We start from the raw sequence: 18,685 nt of genomic DNA, 5'->3' as shown, positions 1-18,685 counted from the left end.
ACAAGTTTAAAATGGACGTACGGACATTCTGGTAACGATTATAGAGTTGCTACGCTTTCTAAATCGTACCTAACTACTACAGGAATCACCATGCAAAGTTTGAAATCGATAGGACAATTCTAACATGCCTAAATTAACGAATAAAAGCTAACTATCTCGGACGGACGTACGGACGGACCGACCCTAATTATAGAAAAGCTTCGCTTAAAAAAAAAAAAACATTCAACCTCCAGATCATCTAGTCTTCCTTCATTATGTTCTGCTCTTTTCCGAAGCTCGTTCACGCATATAACAACCATTTTTGTCTAAAATTAATTTATATATGTTAATGTATATACATACAGAGAGGGAAGGGACATTGGGCTGTTTATTACACTTGTCCCCAAAAGTTTTATGATAACGTTTTCTTATTTTTTTGCCATTGTCTTATCCTTTGAGATCCCTAATGTATATAGTGTATATCATTTTTTTACTGGCTAAATACACACACTTTTATAGCGGAAACGGGTTTTGTAGGAAACGCATTTTCTTGACACATTACAAACTTTCCCGATTTTGTATTACTTTTGAGGAACATGATTCCAGTTACGTCATATTTTTCTTTCCCGAAAAAGGGAAGGGGGAAAGAAAAAAAAGGGAAGGGGGGAAGAAAAAAGAAATGGGAGAAAAGGGGGTTTTCCCCATCTCTTTTGAAGAGATTTTCTTCCCCCCCTTCCCTTTTTCGGGAAAGAAAAATATGACGTAACTGGAATCATGTTCCTCAAAAGTAATACAAAATCGGGAAAGTTTGTAATGTGTCATTTTCAAATGTAAATTTTATCACCGATAAAATATCTCAACTAAATAAATACAAAACCTATATAAATAAGGTAAACAATCTTTGTAGATAGATATACTTATTTTCAGTATGGCCTCAAAACAGATTAATGTCCGCTGTATTAGAACCGGTTCTCAGCAATACTGAAAAAATATGTGTTTCATCGTATTACAGACTATTTTCCACGAAAAACAAATTGAAAATCATAAAATCAATACCAGTTTTGTTAGCCCAGGAAGTTGTCTATAGTACGATGCGGTAATTAACTTTTCCAGTAGAAAATAAATAAATTCTAAAACTACTGAATTAAAGCACAACCATATATACTTGTTTGATCAATAAGTTTAATAAATGTCGTTATCGTATAAATTAATATTGAAATAGAAAGCAAATTACTTGGATCTTACACCAGATTATCATGTACTCTAATCAAGTGAAATACGTTGCTGGCAAAAATAATGATTTCCCCTGACCATATCCGTTACCCTATCCCCTTCCCTCCTACTTGATATTCGAAGTGACCAATAATTGATATTCATGTTAGCAACCTAAACTCACGACTATTTTTCCTCTGTCATAATATCCACGTATATTCTATAGATCCATTTAGAAATTTACTGCTTTGTTGGACGCTAATCGGTGAAAAGATAATGGGCATTGAAAATAAAACTCCCCCCCCCCCTCCCTCCTTCCCTATTCAGGGGTTCAGTGCTCAACGGGCTCTTTGAGGGAAAGCATGATTTTCTATATATTTTGAAATACAGTCCGTCTCAGATAGCTCTTTTCATTAAATAAGACATGTTAGAATTTTTCTATTGATTTCATTCTTTTGCATGCTGATTCCCGTAAATGCGTAGCAACTCTATAATAGTTATCAGAAAGTCCGCAAGTTTATTTTAAACATTAATTGTTTTTTTACCACAACTTGTTGTAATCATTCTATTCATCTGATATTTGGAATAATGATTCCTTGTACAACAAGGTACAATAGTTTAAGCGTAGCTTCTCTAAAATCAAGGCCTTAATTTGTAAATGTGTCCTTAAACGTTATCCTGTATTTATGTAATTTTGCAACAATTTTATATTGTAATTATATATAATTTTGTTTAGACTTATATTTTAATATTAATAAATATCAAGTTCTGACACTCTACAAGTGTTAATGTTCGTTTGTCTTACTGCATTAGCTTAGCTTTTATGTATGTTGTCATCCTTGTTTTCTCATATTTCTCAATGCTGCGCTACAAATTGAAATAAATGAAATATTTATTTTATGACACATACAAAAAAATATATATACATTACATGGTATAATCACAAACAAACAATAAAATTGATCATGATTACTTATAGTTTAATAATAAAGATAATAGTATTCACATTCAAAATTCGTGTCAAAGGACTAATTAATCTCTCTCGAGGTAATATTAAGTAGCCTTTGCAGATAAGAAAAAAATGATAAAAAAATATATTAGATAACATGAAGCTTAATTATTTAAAATAAGAACTTACGCATTATATATGATGGGGATTATAATGTGGAATTGTAAGGAAGGGAATTGGAGGGGAAAGTAACATGATGTGTGTTTGTAATATTGACTAAAAACATTTATAATTAATATGAGGGGTAAATCAGTGAAGACTTGTAGAACAGACAGAATAAATGTTTTACATTCTTAGGTGGCAAGAACGGCAAAGAAGTCTATAACATGTTATGTCTATTTTTGCTAGAAGGCATTTTTTTAGCTTACTCTTAAATTGATTTAGGTTTAAGGCATTTTTTATATTATCACGGTCGTCAAAACTGTTCCATATCTTTGGAAATGAACAAATAGGAAGCCTCTCTACTAAGTTAATTCGAGAAAAGGGGATAGTTAAATTATTATTGTTTCTCAAAACGAAGTTACCATTTAATTCACCTCGTCTAGGCCACATATTATTAAAAGACCTTGGCAACAAATTATTTTTGTACTCATACATAAATTTTAGTTTGAAGTAATGAGCTAGAGATTCAAAGGGTAAAATATTGAGATTTTTAAATAAAGGACTAGAATGGCTATAGTAGGTTGCTTGCTTAATACATCTCACAGCCATTTTTTGTTTAGTGATTATGCCAGTAAGATTTGTGGGTGATGCACATGAGTAGATAAGGATTCCATAAACTAAATGACAATGAAAAATAGAGTAATATAGAGCTTTGAGAGCTTTTTCAGTAAGTAGACCTTGACATTTTCGGAGACAAAATAATGATTTAGAGAGCTTTTTGTTTAATTCATTTATATGAACCTTAAAATTCAAGGCTGGATCCAAATAAATACCCAAGAATTTTATAGCTGGAATATCACTTTCATGGTTGACAAAGTCAATTCTATGTCTAAGTAAAGGGTTAGGGTTAAGGGTATTTGGATCATTATCATCAAAATATAGATTGATTTCATTCCATGGAATAATAATAAATTGCCATAATTGTCCTTGTTGATTTAATAGAAATTATGCAAAATTATATTCCATTGTACTTTATCACATAATCCTAATAATAAATGTATAGGTATAGATGTACAACCCAGACAACTATCTGGTTCAAGTGGTGGGGACCAGTTTCGTCTGCTAGCAAATTGCTGTAGCGACTTAGCTTGTTAGTATTTCCGACGCTATTGGCTGATATTCAAAGACCAAATTTAAAGTCGGCACAGAGTCCCCACCCCATTATTTAACCCCTGCCCCCTCTATTATTTTTACTTTAATATCTTACTGGCTGGCATTATTATAATTTTATTGATTAATTTTCACATTTTTATGGTTTCTCATTTTATTTTTACATTTTACAGGATAAAAGGGTTAGCAACTAACCCTGCAGTTAATAACCTTTGGACCATTAGTATGCTTCTCTAAAAAGCAGATTCCGTTGAGTTGATATAGCTAAGATAGTATTTGCTTCAGAAGAATAAATTAACTGAGCTGGATCTTTAAATCGTTTTTATAGTGCGCTGAATCGGGGCGATTCAGAGGTGATTTGTAGGTGCGCTGGTGGTTAGCCACAGCGCGCCTATAAAACATTGATATTTAAAAGATTTTCGGCGCGGTGTTGTTAAATCGCTTGCGACACTCAATAAAATATCGATCCGCGCCAGTACAACTTTATTACATAAGCCGTGTCAGTAAGGCATTTTATGTAAAATTCCGTGTCAGCATGGTATTTTATATAAAACATTAATATATAATTTATTTTAAAAATAACTATAAAAATGTTTTCACAATAGTTTTGCAATAAAATATTAAAGTAATTTAAAAAAAATATTTATTTATTAAATAAATCACCCCGATTTAAACCGGCAATGCCACTCGGTGAGTGGCGTTGCCGCGCCGGGCCCGCGCCACTGCCCGATTCAAATCGCCCATGCAAATTCGATTTAAAGATTGATATTAATAATTTGATGGTGCGCCAAATGAATCGCCCCGGTTTAAATCACCTATAAACGATTTAAAGATCGAGCTCTGTCGTTTCATACTTTAAAATGCAACTAAAGATAACAGAAAATATACCTAGCTATATTATCTTCAATGTCTCGGTTAACAAAACTGGTTTTGATATTATTATTAGTCGTTTTAATATCCACGGAAAGCTGTCTATAATACGATGCGATAAATAACCATTCTGATATCACTAAACACTAGATCGATTAAAGTATCCTATGATACAAAGTAGTAAGTTTTTTTTTGGCTGAAGCTTAAGATTTCTATGACTTGAACTGATTCAGTTCTCCAATTAAGGGAAGCTTCACATAGGTCACAGAGTGATTTTAGGTACTTTATTTTAGGATTTTTGTCATGGGAAGGTTTCACATTTTTTTAAAACTCCGAATACAGAGCCCCTAGATGCTAGGGGTGCAACCACTAGTCTATTTAAGAGAATAGGTCTTGGGATGGTATAAAATATTTGTCAAAAATGAAATATTTCAAGCAAAGGTTTATACAAATAAGACACTTGTCCACGGATACAAATATTTTATACTTATTTTAAATTTCCTTTCTCCCATGTTTATTTAAATATTATTTGTGGTTTATCCCGACATTACCCCCCCCCCCCCCCTCGTATTTTTCTATAATAATTCTCTCTTATCTCTTTCTTCTAACAGAAAAAGAAATATATTCTGAAAAAAAAAATATTTTATTCAAGAACGTCCAAGATTGGGATTTTTTACTCAGATGTGGGGAGTTTGGTTGGGTAATGCCCCTCCCGAAATATTTAAAGATGTATTTACAATTCGCGGGTTAATTCTGAGGGTTGGGGGATAAAATCTAATGCAGTTTTATTGTTTCTTAACTATATTTACATTTCCCCCTTGGATGTTTTTTTCTTACGTCGACCTTATGTTGAATCATTGTGGAATTTATCTTTATTTGACGGAATAAAAATGCAATAATTGTTAGGGACACAGTTACAGTGATAGGGACACAGTGAAATAAATCTTCTAAATGTGTTAATACTAATAAAATATCAGCACTAAAGTTTATGTTGATTTAATTTGGACATCTAAAAATCCTGTAAACCAGCTAACTTTTTAGAATAAAATTATCTTTCCTAAATCTCTCTCTACTCTACTCTACTCTCCCCTCCCCCTCCCCCCTTGCTCTGAACCCGTACCAATTCCCCGGGAAAAATCAGCTGTTGAGCTGTGTCGGCCTCGGGAACTATCATCATACCAGTACCATCTTTTAACAGGTATCATATACAAATCATTCATTTTTAAATGTTTTTTTATTTAGTTATTATTTCACCATACTGTTGATAATGTGAGATGTTAAATAATTCAATAAGATAAATAAATAAAATTAAGTAGTTATTTTTTGCATCGTATTATAGACAGCTTTCTGTGGATATTAAAATAAAAAGTTATAAAATTAAAACTAGTTTTTATTTTAATATTCATCTTATTAAATTCTGTAATACGATGCTGTACATGATTATTCAGTATGGCTGAGAACCGTTTCTAATCCACCGGATATTAATAGGTTTCGAAGCCAAGCTGGAAAATAATTTTCTTCTGTGGGATAATATAATTGAGATATTTAACAGAAGTTTGTTTGTTAATTAAATCTCAGTGACAGTGCTTGAGCTTTTATTTTCAGTGAAGCTTATTCATAAAGTAAAAAGTTATTCAATAAAATCCTTTTTTCGTGTTGACATTTGATTGACCTTTAAAATCTAAGTTATTACTAAGAGAGAAAAAACCTCTAAAATCCAATGATTTAAAAAAAAGTAATTTTCATTAAAATAGATAGAGTTAAATGGTCATCTGTTCCTTATTTACTTTTATTATGGAAGTACAATTAACTATATTTCTATAAATTTTGAATTGTATAAATGTTGTCCTCTCCCTCCAAGAGCCTCTCGAGCACAGTACTGATATCTTCCATTAACCCCTCAATTATTTTTGAAATATCTTGAAAATCAGGTGCGCCTTTTTACCCTTTGCCTAGCACCTAATACCTCTGCGGTATCTAGAGTAATAAACAAACAAACTTCGCATGATGATTCCTGTAATAATTAGGTACAATTAATTGTTAAATATGATATAGTTGAGATGCTTGAAGATGGTGTGGCTGGTGGAGGTGGTGGTCTTCCTGCTTCTCTGTCTCCCATTGCACCCTCCATTTACAACCAGAACACCCACAACCCAGCCCCTGCAGGCCAAGCCCTGTGATAGGAAATTGTCAGCAATTGCTAGAAGGTAATACACACATTGTGTTAAATAGAGTTTTGTTTTAACATAATTCTGTTAAATAGAGTAGGTAGGTCTTTTTGTTTGTCTGTTGCCAACCACTGAACCAATTTAAGTCTCAAAATTCGTTGGGCATGCTTTCAAATCATAAATACTTATTTCAATTTCTTCTTTGTGGTTTTCTATGAAATATCGCAATTTCTCTCTCTATCTTTTTCTTTTTATGACAGCTGAACCCCTGCTTTATATCTCACTTTGTCCTTTTTTGTGCTTCACTACTTGTGGATGTTGACATGTCCTTGTTTTTAGAATTATCCACGAAGCCTGGTTGCCTGTGATAACTCAGTATGCGGGACTCAAACTGCCAACCTCGTGTCCCATCCATCCCTGGAGGGACGTCCATGGAGCTGCAGAGCTGGCTAAACTACATTACAGGTAAGGTTCAGGGAGTACAACCTCGTGTCCCATCCATCCCTGAAGGGACGTGCATGGAGCTGCAGAGCTGGCTAAACCACATTACAGGTAAGGTTCAGGGAGAAGGAAGTACAACCTCGTGTCCCATCCATCCCTGGAGGGACGTGCTTGGTGCTGCAGAGCTGGCTAAACTATATTACAGGTAAGGTTCAGGGAGAAGGGAGTACAACCTCATGTCCCATCCATCCCTGGAGGGACGTGCATGGAGCTGCAGAGCTGGCTAAACCACATTACAGGTAAGGTTCAGGGAGCAGGGTTCTTATAGGTCCAGGGAAGATTGTTAACTATATTTCGATATCTTTACCCTTCCCACCTTAAGTGGCCCTAGAGGTTCTAGGGGCGTAGCCGCTAGTCTCATATAATGTATAAAACTTTTCAATGTCTTAATCTAGTTTAAGATTTTATTTACGTAATTTGACAAATGAAACCCTGTAAAAATCTTCTTAATATGTAAGTTAGTAAAATATGCTTTTTTGTACTAAAGTAGCTGTGTGTGTGTGTGTGTGTGTGTGTGTGTGTTTGTGTTCAGTAAGATCTTTTCTCGTATTCATTTGAATCCGGTGGATAGGAACCGGTTCTCATGAATACGAAAAAACTATGTCTAGCATCGTATTATATCCAGTTTTCTACGAATATAGAAATGTACAATCATAAGATTAAAACTAGTTTTTTTAGCCGGTGCCTTCGGCACCACGGGGCTAAAAAAACTAGTTTTAATCTTATAATTGTACATTCTATATCCGCGGAAAGCCGTTTATAATACGATACGAGAAATAACTATTCTCGTTTTCATTCGAATCAGGTGGATAGGAACCGGTTCTCATCCATACGAAAAAAACTATGTCTAGCATCGTATTATATCCAGTTTTCTACGAATATAAAAATGTACAATTATAAGATTAAAATTAGTATTTTTAGCCCGTGCCTTCGGCATCTCGGGGCTAAAAAAACTGGTTTTAATCTTATAATTGTACATTTTATATCCGCGGAAAACTGTTTTTAATACGATGCGAGAAATAACTATTAAACAGTTGTACTGAGAGATTTAAATTCTTATGGAAAATTTTTATTGAATATGGGAGAATTTAATTCTATCTAATTCTAATTCTAAGAGAAATAATCATCTAAAGCTTTTTATCTTAATTATTTCTAGCGGCCTCTAGTGGCACCTGAGGTTGTGGGGAGTTGAATTTGACCCCCAAAGTTAAAGAAATGTAAAAGGGACGATTTCTCTTGAGAGGGTGGTGGTACCCTCCCTCAAAAAAGTTATAAACTTTCCCAGGACCGATGAGAAGCTGCATTATAAAGAAGAACCACATCGGTTCAGCGGTTAGCGAGATCTTTCATACAGACAGACAGAAAAATAGACAGACACACATATCTTAGTACTTTTACATAAGGATAATAAATGTAAGTTATTGTTTTATTTTAGAGTAAATCTGTGGACATGTTCTCAATGTGGCAAATCATTTTCAAGAGAGGTAAGCTAAGTATTTATACACAGGGGATGTCATTCACAAAATTAATTCCATTTGAAATGAAAATTTGGATATTTTGTAGTATGCCACTTGGCGTAAAACTTGTTTTGTTTTGTTACTAATGGGACATGGGTTGTGGAGAAATTTTCACTTAGGATTTTTGTCAGAATCACTGTCCCTTGTACATGTTTTTAGTCGCGAAGCTACTCTATAATTCACAATGTCCGTCCGTAATTAATGAATTGGGGGAAACGTGATTTTCTCGGCTCCTATAAAAGGTAGAAAGATGAAACTTTTTAACAACATTCTCATCATTAAGGAGCACAATTAACTATAAGACATCAATGGCGGTCGGACTGCTTTTTAGCAGATTTTAGGCTATTTTTATATTTTCCAAATTTTTCGCATATCTTTGGTGTTTATGGTCCGATTTTTAAAATTTTTTCAGTTAAAGATATCAAAATTAAATTTCACGACGTTTGAAGAAAACAACGATAACGGTCAGACTGCCATTGTGCAGGTTTTTGGCTATTTTTATATTTTTTTTCATTTTTCTCCATATCTTTGGTGTTTATGGTCCGATTTTCGACATTTTTTCAATTAAAGATATTGAAATTAAATTTCCTGTCGTTTGAAGAAAACAACTATGGCGGTCAGACTGCCTTTTAACAGGTGTTTGGCTATTTTTACATATATGTTTGACATATTTCCCCATATCTTTGGTATTTTTGGTCCAATTTTAAAACTTTTTTCATTAACAGTTTCAAAATATTTTTTCCCATTGTCATGTGCATCTAGTATGTAATTTGCTTTAACCGTCTTCATCATACAAAATAAAACAAGGTTTTGTGTTTATTTTCTCCAATAAATCTATTCTTTATTTCTATACACTTGAAATCTACTTGTACGTTTTCCCATCCACAATTTTTTGTGCTTCGCTACTTATGGATGTTGTCATCCTTGTTTACATTTATTTTCAATTAGAATAAAGTCAAATTAAGTGGTGTGCACAGCAATTCACCAAGGGGTGTGTACGATATTAGGGGTGTAAAAAAGCGACGGGCGTTGACGACCCCTTACTTCACGCCACTGGTCATATTCCTTTAAATTAGGTCTCGGCAGCCGCGACTAAGCCTTTAATCTAAACCAGTAGGATGATATAAATCAGTTAAATTTCTGCAAATCTGCCTGATATGACAAATTGATCTTTGCCTTAAGTATTCATGGTATTGAAGTTCCCAGCAAACATCAATTATCCTCTTCTTTTCTATCAAAGGAGCAGTTGGAAGATTATTTATCCGACCTCCATTTTTTTTATATTTGCTTTAAGAAGAGTTGGAGGGCCATATTTCTAGCAGACGTCAATTATTCGCTATCTTCACAAGAAAAAATTGGAGGTCCATAAATCTTATAGCAGTCCCTTTTTTTTCTTACTAGTATGAGCTATACCTAGCTATCGAATACAGTAAAAGTGTCTAACTATGACGTCAGAAAAAATTAACAATTAACCAATGAGAAGCCAGTATTCACAATGGTAAAATATATAGCGGCCTCTCATTAATTAATTGTTAATTTTTTCTGACGTCATAGTTAGACACTTTTACTGTTTTCCTAGCTATCCTATCATAGGAGCTGTTGGAAAATTATATGTTTATTCGGTATCCAATATTTTCTATATTTGTTTTAAGAAAAGTTGGAAAACATAATATTTAGAAGAGATTCATTATTTTCTATCTATCTATTCTAGAAAGAGTTGAAGGACCATATATCTAGCAGACATCCATTATTTGCTATCTATCTATCATAGGAGCAGTCTGAGGACGATATATCTAGCAGACATCCATTATTTTCTATCTTTCTATCCTAGGAAGAGCTGGAAGACCCTATATTAACAGACATCCATTATTTTCTATCTTACTATCCTAGGAAGAGTTGGAGGACCATATATCTAGCAGACACCCAGAGTTATCAGCACCACGCGACCACTCTGTCTGTCTCGCAGATTTCTGTGATATATTCAGATGTGAAACACAAAAGTTATCAATCAGCCGGCGACCATGGACCTACCGGTCAACCATGGTTACCTCATCACAGGTAGAATTTAGTCTTACATTATGTTTAACATGGCGACCATGGACCTACAGGTCACAAGTATGGGGATAAAAAATGACGACCATGGATAGGAAAATTCTAACACGGTCAGCAGTGGTCACTTTGTCGTCATAGAAAAATATTACATTTACATCATTAAAGGCTAGCAATTACGCCCCTAGAGGCCCCCCTCCATTTTTTATTCCATTTTCATTATAAAAAGTAAAAGTAAATTTTTTCAAGGCAAATTTATTTGGGGATGCTGGTGGTACCCTTCCACAAAATAGCTACAAAACTTTTCAGGGCCTATTGGAAGCTACACTGAAAAGGAGAACTGTGTAGGTTCAACGAGATTCTTCGGTACAGACAGACAGACCGATATAAAAATCATAATATTAATACTAGTTTGTTAGCCTGAACCTTTGGCCCATCGAAAACAAAACTAGGTTAAATCTTTTTTTCACTTTTCATTTTAATATCCATGGAAGACTGTCTATAATACGATGCGATAAATAATTATTCCTGTTTATTTCTTTAGCAAATTTAGCATACCTCCATTATTCTAAGAAGTTAATATCATTTTACATTAAGGTTGCCAAAGCTCCGTCTAAAGAGTTGGTCTCTCTGTTGGAGACAAGTGAACCATTCTTTTCTCATCCAAACAGTCTCCCTCCTCCCTCCCCACTACCTCCAGCTCCCTCCCTCCATCATCATCACAAAGCCCCAGGGACGCTCATGCAATTAACAAAAGATCACTGACGAACAGAAGTAATTGTTAGAAAAACTTTACTGAAAAGTCAGATTCATATTTTTGATAGCGAAAGAATTGACAGAAAAAATAATAATAAAAATCAAATAGAATTATAAGAGAATAATAGTTAGTACCTTTATTAAAAATCAAGTTTAATTGGTAAAGGAAATCTTCACTCAAAATTCCAGCTGTCTACCTTAAATAGCAGCCGAAAAATAGGCTTCTTCAAAAACGTTAAAATTAGTATAGATAAGCCTTTCCTCTAAAATAAAATGAAAATGTTATAATTTTATATTGCAAATAAATCATAGGTTAGCTAATTGAATTTAAGACAAGATTTTAATAATCTGTCAACAAATAAATAACTCATTAGGGTTTATTTACATATGACGTATGGTCAGGCCCTATAGTTATAAAGTATCGGCGATAAAAAAACTCTCCTATTAAAAATCTTAGATTTTTGTGTTACAAAGCAATTTTGCATGAACGGTGACCTTCAGATGTCTCTGGTACCTGTTCATCTGGAGGTTGTTCAGGTAATGATGGACAGGATCCATCTCACTGCCAGGACCAGAGCTGCCGTTACCTGTCTTCCAATACTGTTTCCAGGTAGGAATACTCTGTAAAAATTTTAATACTTAACCTTAAAAAAAATAAATTAAGTTGGGTCTCTAATTTTAAATGTCATCTTTCCAAATCTAACGGAGTGGAATTAAGTGTGTGCAAAGAGGGGTTGTCAACACCTCCTAAACTAATAAATTCATGAGGATTATGTTACCCCCTCAAGATTTATACCCCACTGACAAATGTATGTGCACGCCACTGGATTGAATATAATTTTTCAGTCATTCTATACAGTATACATCTTAATGAGGGAGAGTTTTCTTTACAATTTAAAATGAGGAGTAAGTTTTCATGCAGACCAATCTTGTTTTATTCACGTTTTGAAATCGTTAAGTTCCTTCATTTTCCAAGAATTAAATCTTTAGAAATGCTTTTTCGTCGTTTGTATGGCCCCAAGGACCTTTAAAGCAATGGTCTCATAACAGTTTGAAGAACATTTGGATGTGCGTTTCCTACTTTATTTAAAGTGCTCAGCTCCTATGTCCTATATCTTAGGCGATTTTGAATTCTTTTTTGTCTAACGTAAGTTTTGAGGGGTTAGTACAAGACGAAATCTTTTGTCAAAATGTAATCTAGTTTACGCTAACAATATTTCAGGAAAGCCGTGCCTGGAAGCGGACAAACCCGAGTTCGTCACCAGGATCAACCCATCGGCCAGCCATTAATTCGACCCCGCAAGGCTCCTGCAAACAAAGCAGACCGGGATCAAAACACTACCTCTCCGCCGGGCGGCAGCAAGTCCTCGGGCAATGACCGGTCTACAGGTCGGTCATCAACGGGCAATAATGGCCGGTCATCTGGAGGCCCAGAGTTTGTGTCACCTGTTGATTGTGATTCACAGGTAAATTTATTATGGATGTTGACATCCTTGTCTATTTATAATGATATCAAATACTTATTATCTTAAAATTTGACTTTCATATTTTCTTCAAATGTATCGCTATTTTCATTAATAAAGATAGTAGCAAAACCTATGCTTTCTTAAAAGCGAATTTGTAGTTTACCTAAAATTGCCTAGTTGAGCAAAATAGGATAGGTTATATAGGGGTTAGGGACCTCGCCAGGGGTGGGGGTTAATGTGCTCACTAAGCACTTTTTAGAAAAGCAAAATTAAAAAAAGTTAAGTTTATGACAAATTAAAGTTTGTCTGGTGATATTGTCAATTTTTAGCAAATGGATGAATTGCGGTTGAAATGCCAAAAGTTGTTGGACACGTGCTCTGGGGGGCTGGCACTCCACCTCACAGACAAGGAGTTCCAGGAGATGCGGGGCAGGCTCAACAGCAGGGTCTGTTGGTATCTCACCTGTGACAGGTTAATATCCTTTTTATGTTGGAAAAACTTCTCAGTCGGTATCATCATAGCATGTCCTCAAAGTTAACAACTCGCAGCTTATACCAATAACGAAATTAATTTGGTAAAAAATCACGGAACCTATACGCGTTTTTCAGCTGTCGTGGGTTTTAGAGGCTTGTGCGTTCCTGTGTAATACCACTACATTATATGGACGATTATATTCTAGTGACAGGATATTAATTAGTTAATGATACTCAACTCATTTTCTAGCAATAACTTCCCCAAAAAAACACAGACAAATAAAAGAAACAGACGCACACAAATTAACTACTTGTATTTAATGAGTTTAAAACTATTTTTACTAATTAAAGAGTGAATACTAGATCTTTTCATGAAAATACCCTTTTTCGAATTTCAATTTTCTGCTAACCTAAAAAGTTACTTTAGGGGCCTAGAAATATATGTACAAAATTTCAGCTCTCTATCTCTACTGGCGACCTAGCGCCAGGCATGTAAAATATCAACAGATAACGGTAGCACGGCGGTTTTAACAATATCTCAGTAATGTGCAGGTTTCCAGCTCTTCTGCATATTTCAATTTAAACACATAAGGCCAAAGATATTATATCCAAAAAATCTTTTGTCAAAGTCTACTCTAGACCTAGCGCCAGTCAGTTTTCTAAAATCATGCATTTTATAACTGCGAAAAATGAAATCGCCAGCGCTAGGTGTAGAGTAGACTTTGACAAAAGATTTTTGGGATATCATATCTTAGGCCTTATGTGTTTAAGTTGAAATATGCAGAACACCTAAATTCACCTTCCAAGCCATTCTCTAAGCATTTTAATTTTTTTTTGAAATAACGGGATTTCAAAACTGCCTTTTGAAAAGGCCTAAAAAATATCTTTTTTTGTCCCTTTTTTCGCTGTATATAGTTACAACTTATTAAGATATTATTTTCAGTTAAAAAAAAATTGGCGTTTCCAGCACCAAAACCGGCAAAAACAGGCAGTTAAACTTCTGTACCCCTACTTAACCCCCTGACAGACCCCCCCTCTATCTCGGCTCCTGTTACAGATAGAGACGTAAAACTTTTTTCTGGTTGTTCATGTGTATTTTTAGAGAATTACTTTTTCTAGTCATAGCGGTCAGACCGCTCCTTATCTGCTTTTTAGCGGCCAGCCGCTAAATATTAAAACAGCTGTAGAGTGGCCAATTTTAAAGCTAAGAAAACCAAATTTTATGACAAACTAGTATTTTTTATAATAAAAAAAAATACCTTTTCTGACCATCGCCGAAAAACAACAAATAAAGGAAACCGTAAATTTTGGCGGTAAAACGGCGGTTGGCGGTGCTAAATAATATTTTTATCTGTTTATAGTTACAACTTATTAAGATATTATTCTCAGTTAAAAAAAATTGGCGCTTCCAGCACCAAAACCGGCAAAAACAGGCAGTTAAACTTCTTTACCCCTACTTAACCCCTTGACAGACCCCCCCCTCTATCTCGGCTCCTGTTACAGATAGAGACGTAAAACTTTTTTCTGGTTGTTCATGTGTATTTTTAGAGAATTACTTTTTCTAGTCATAGCGGTCAGACCGCTCCTTATCTGCTTTTTAGTGGCCAGCCGCTAAATATTAAAACAGCTGTAGAGTGGCCAATTTTAAAGCTAAGAAAACCAAATTTTATGACAAACTAGTATTTTTTATAATAAAAAAAAATACCTTTTCTGACCATCGCCAAAAAACGACAAATAACGGAACCCGCAAATTTTGGCAATAAAACGGCGGTTGGCGGCGCTAAATAATATTTTTATCTGTTTATAGTTACACCTTATTAAGATATTATTCTCAGTTAAAAAAAATTGGCGCTTCCAGCACCAAAACCGGCAAAAACAGGCAGTTAAACTTCTGTACCCCTACTTAATCCCCTGACAGACCCCCCCTCTATCTCGGCTCCTGTTACAGATAGAGACATAAAACTTTTTTCTGGTGGTTCATGTGTATTTTAAGAGAAAATTACTTTTTCTAGTCATAGCGGTCAGACTGCTCCTTATCTGCTTTTTAGCAGCCAGCCGCTAAATATTAAAAAAGCTGTAGAGAGGCCAATTTTAAAGCTAGGAAAACAAAATTATATAACGAGCAATTATTTTTCATAACAAAAAAAATGCTTTTTCTGAACATCGCCAATAAACGACAAATAATGGAAACCGCCAATTTTGGCGGTAAAACGGTTGGCGGCGCTAGTTTTATCTGTTCATGATCACAATAAAGACTACATACAAAAATTGAACCAACAGAAAAAAGTTTTACGTCTCTATCTGTAACAGAAGCTGAGATAGAGGGGGGGTCTGTCAGGGGGTTAAGTAGGGGTACAGAAGTTTAACTGCCTGTTTTTGCCGGTTTTGGTGCTGGAAGCGCCAATTTTTTTTAACTGAGAATAATATCTTAATAAGTTGTAACAATAAACAGATAAAAATATTATTTAGCGCGGCCAACCGCCGTTTACCACCAAAATTGGTGGTTTCCATTATTTGTCGTTTTTCGGCGATGGTCAGAAAAGGTATTTTTTTTATTATGAAAAATACTAGTTTGTCATAAAATTTGGTTTTCTTAGCTTTAAAATTGGCCGCTCTACAGCTGTTTTAATATTTAGCGGCTGGCCGCTAAAAAGCGGATAAGGAGGGGTCTGACCGCTATGACTAGAAATAATAATTCTCTTAAAATACACATGAACAACCAGAAAAAAGTTTTACGTCTCTATCTGTAACAGGAGCCAAGATAGAGGGGGGGTCTGTCAGGGGTTTAAGTAGGGGTACAGAAGTTTAACTGCCTGTTTTTGCCGGTTTTGGTGCTGGAAGCACCAATTTTTTTTAACTGAAAATAATATCTTAATAAGTTGTAACTATATACAGTGAAAAAAGGGACAAAAAAAGATATTTTTTAGGCCTTTTTAAAAGGCAGTTTTGAAATCCCGTTATTTCAAAAAAAAAATTAAAATGCTTAGAGAATGGTTTGGAAGGTGAATTTAGGTGTTCTGCATATTTTAACTTAAACACATAAGGCCTAAGATATGATATCCCAAAAATCTTTTGTCAAAGTCTACTCTACACCTAGCGCTGGCGATTTCATTTTTCACAGGTATAAAATGCATGATTTTAGAAAACTGACTGGCGCTAGGTCTAGAGTAGACTTTAACAAAAGATTTTTTGGATATAATAGTGTGAATCACGAACGAAGATAAGTGTCCCTAATGGTATTTTCTTATGTCAGGCTTATGTAAGCTTTTAGTTAAGTATTCCTATGAAGTTTCTAAGTTATTGTTAAGTATTCCTAAATGTAGTAATGTTAAGTAAGACTTAGGGAAGCTGTAAGGTACCTTATGAAGTTTACTAGGGGTTCCTATTTTGTTCTTAGTTACATTAAGTTATGTCAAGAAAAAGCAGGTTTGATACACGAGTACCTTTTTGGTTATGTCTTAAAACAGCCAATTGTTTTTCTAACTAAAGATTTTAAAAAATATTTCTATCTTTTTTAAGTTTTTGAGCACGGTTCCTTGTAAATTCCGCCACATACATCCTATCTGTGTTATACATAATAGCAATCTAAGGCCTCTTTAAAGATATTTTTTTATTTTCATAATTATAAAGAATGGTTACTTAAAAATATTTTTATAGGGTGATTTTTTTAGTAGAAAATATGGTAAATTAACCTCCCCAATATATATAAAAAAAACACAAATCATATTCAAATATTGGAAATGGGCAGGTGTGCTAAACATTTGCAAATTATTTTTTTTCGTTAAAATGAATGAACAACAAAATAGATGTAATTATTTGATTCTACATTTAAAGAGCTATAATTCAAATTTTATTACAATGAGTACACTTTTAGTTATTTATAATGTTTCTTTTTTTCTATTTATGTAGACGAAAAAAACTTTACTCTAATTAAGACTTATCTTTCATATTTTTTGATTTTATTTTTTAATTATTTAATTAGGGTTACATAAAATTACTTAGGTATACTTAACATATAAAAGGTATCTTATCTAGTTAAGTCAGGTAGAAAGCAAGTACAAATTCTCATTCAATCCAGGGAGGGAGGGGTCATTGGGCTTTCTAAAATATTACATTAGTCCCCAAATTTGTATTATAACGTTTTCTTATTCAATAGCTTAATAACTTTTGGGACTTTTTTTCGAAATTTAATTGGTATGTTCATTAATCTTAATATCCAGCCGTTTCAACCACTAATTGTACAGGACAAGGACGTCCAAGCTTTTTTTTATATGGGGGGGGGGAGATCAAAATTCAAAAATTTTGCCTAGGCATCCCAAAATTCAATTTGGGCGGGGTATCAATTTATCTACTATTGTCTTATCCCTTTAGATCCCTGATTTCATCTACATTTAACTGATTGATGATATATTCATTTATGTTCCTTCATATGCGCTAAAATCCGTATACTAAAGTAGCAGGATGTTTGTTTGTCTGTGTGTCTGTACCAAAGGATCTCGCTAAACGCTGAACCGATCGGGTTCTCCTTAATATGTAGATTCTCATGGTTTCTGGCAAGGTTTATGACTATTTTGGGAGAGGGTACAACCAACCTCCCAAGAGAAATGACAAAAAATCGATAATATTTAAAATATATGGGAGACTTCATTGTAACATAAAGAGAATTATCGTAAAATAAAGACGTAATGTAGAGACTTTAACAAATAAAAACATCTAAAGTGCCACTAGAGGCCTCTAGGGGCGTATCCGCTATTTTAGAAATAAAGTAAAAGTGAAGGTAAATACAATGGTCATAAAAAAAGAGATATAATCAAGGATGTTTAAAATATCTTGCTAGCTTCTGGAATGAATAGGTTTCTTTTCATGGAAGCTTCTTATATGCCATTAGTTATATTTAAAAAAAAAGGAAACTTATTCTTGTTTTAAAAAACTTTTAAAGATACTAAAAACTGTTTCCATGCGTAGTTCTTAGTCCAGTCCTACACACACAGACAGACATACACAATATCTTTTGGATACCCCTCTAAAGATATTAGATTTATATGAATTGCTTCAAAATGTTTTGTACAGGATGATTTTTAAAAGCGAGGCTTTTCTATAATTAGGGTCGGTCCGTCCAAGATAGATAGCTTTTATTCGTTAATTTAGGCATGTTAGAATTGTCCTATTGATTTCAAACTTTGCATGATGATTCCTGTAGTAGTTAGGTACGATTTAGAAAGCATAGCAACTCTATAATCATCACCAGAATGTCCGTACGTCCATTTTAAACATGTTGATTTTTCTACTTTTTTAATAACAATTTTTTATGTGATCTAATTATCCGATTGATCTGCTTTTTAATATATTGATTCCTGGGACAACAAAGAACAATATTATAAGCAAAGCAACTCTATCAAGTCCTTAAAATGT

At 34.0% G+C, this 18,685-nt stretch overlaps 1 protein-coding gene across 1 annotated transcript; it reads left to right on the top strand.

The window, feature by feature from the left end:
* Positions 1-5,473: 5,473 nt before the first annotated feature.
* Positions 5,474-11,342, top strand: LOC145315448 (uncharacterized). The gene is made up of 6 exons (XM_080155431.1): positions 5,474-5,540; positions 6,398-6,549; positions 6,850-6,975; positions 8,447-8,495; positions 10,419-10,586; positions 11,175-11,342. Exons 2-6 carry the CDS (start codon positions 6,413-6,415, stop codon positions 11,340-11,342), a joined length of 648 nt encoding a protein of 215 aa, XP_080011557.1. The 5' UTR covers positions 5,474-5,540; positions 6,398-6,412.
* Positions 11,343-18,685: the final 7,343 nt, after the last annotated feature.

The sequence above is a fragment of the Acartia tonsa genome, chromosome 4, assembly GCF_053477335.1.
Source record: "Acartia tonsa isolate MP-2025a chromosome 4, ASM5347733v1, whole genome shotgun sequence".
Lineage (NCBI taxonomy): Eukaryota > Metazoa > Arthropoda > Copepoda > Calanoida > Acartiidae > Acartia > Acartia tonsa.
Note: the sequence above shows the minus strand (reverse complement) of the source record. Positions and strands in the feature narration are given on the sequence as shown.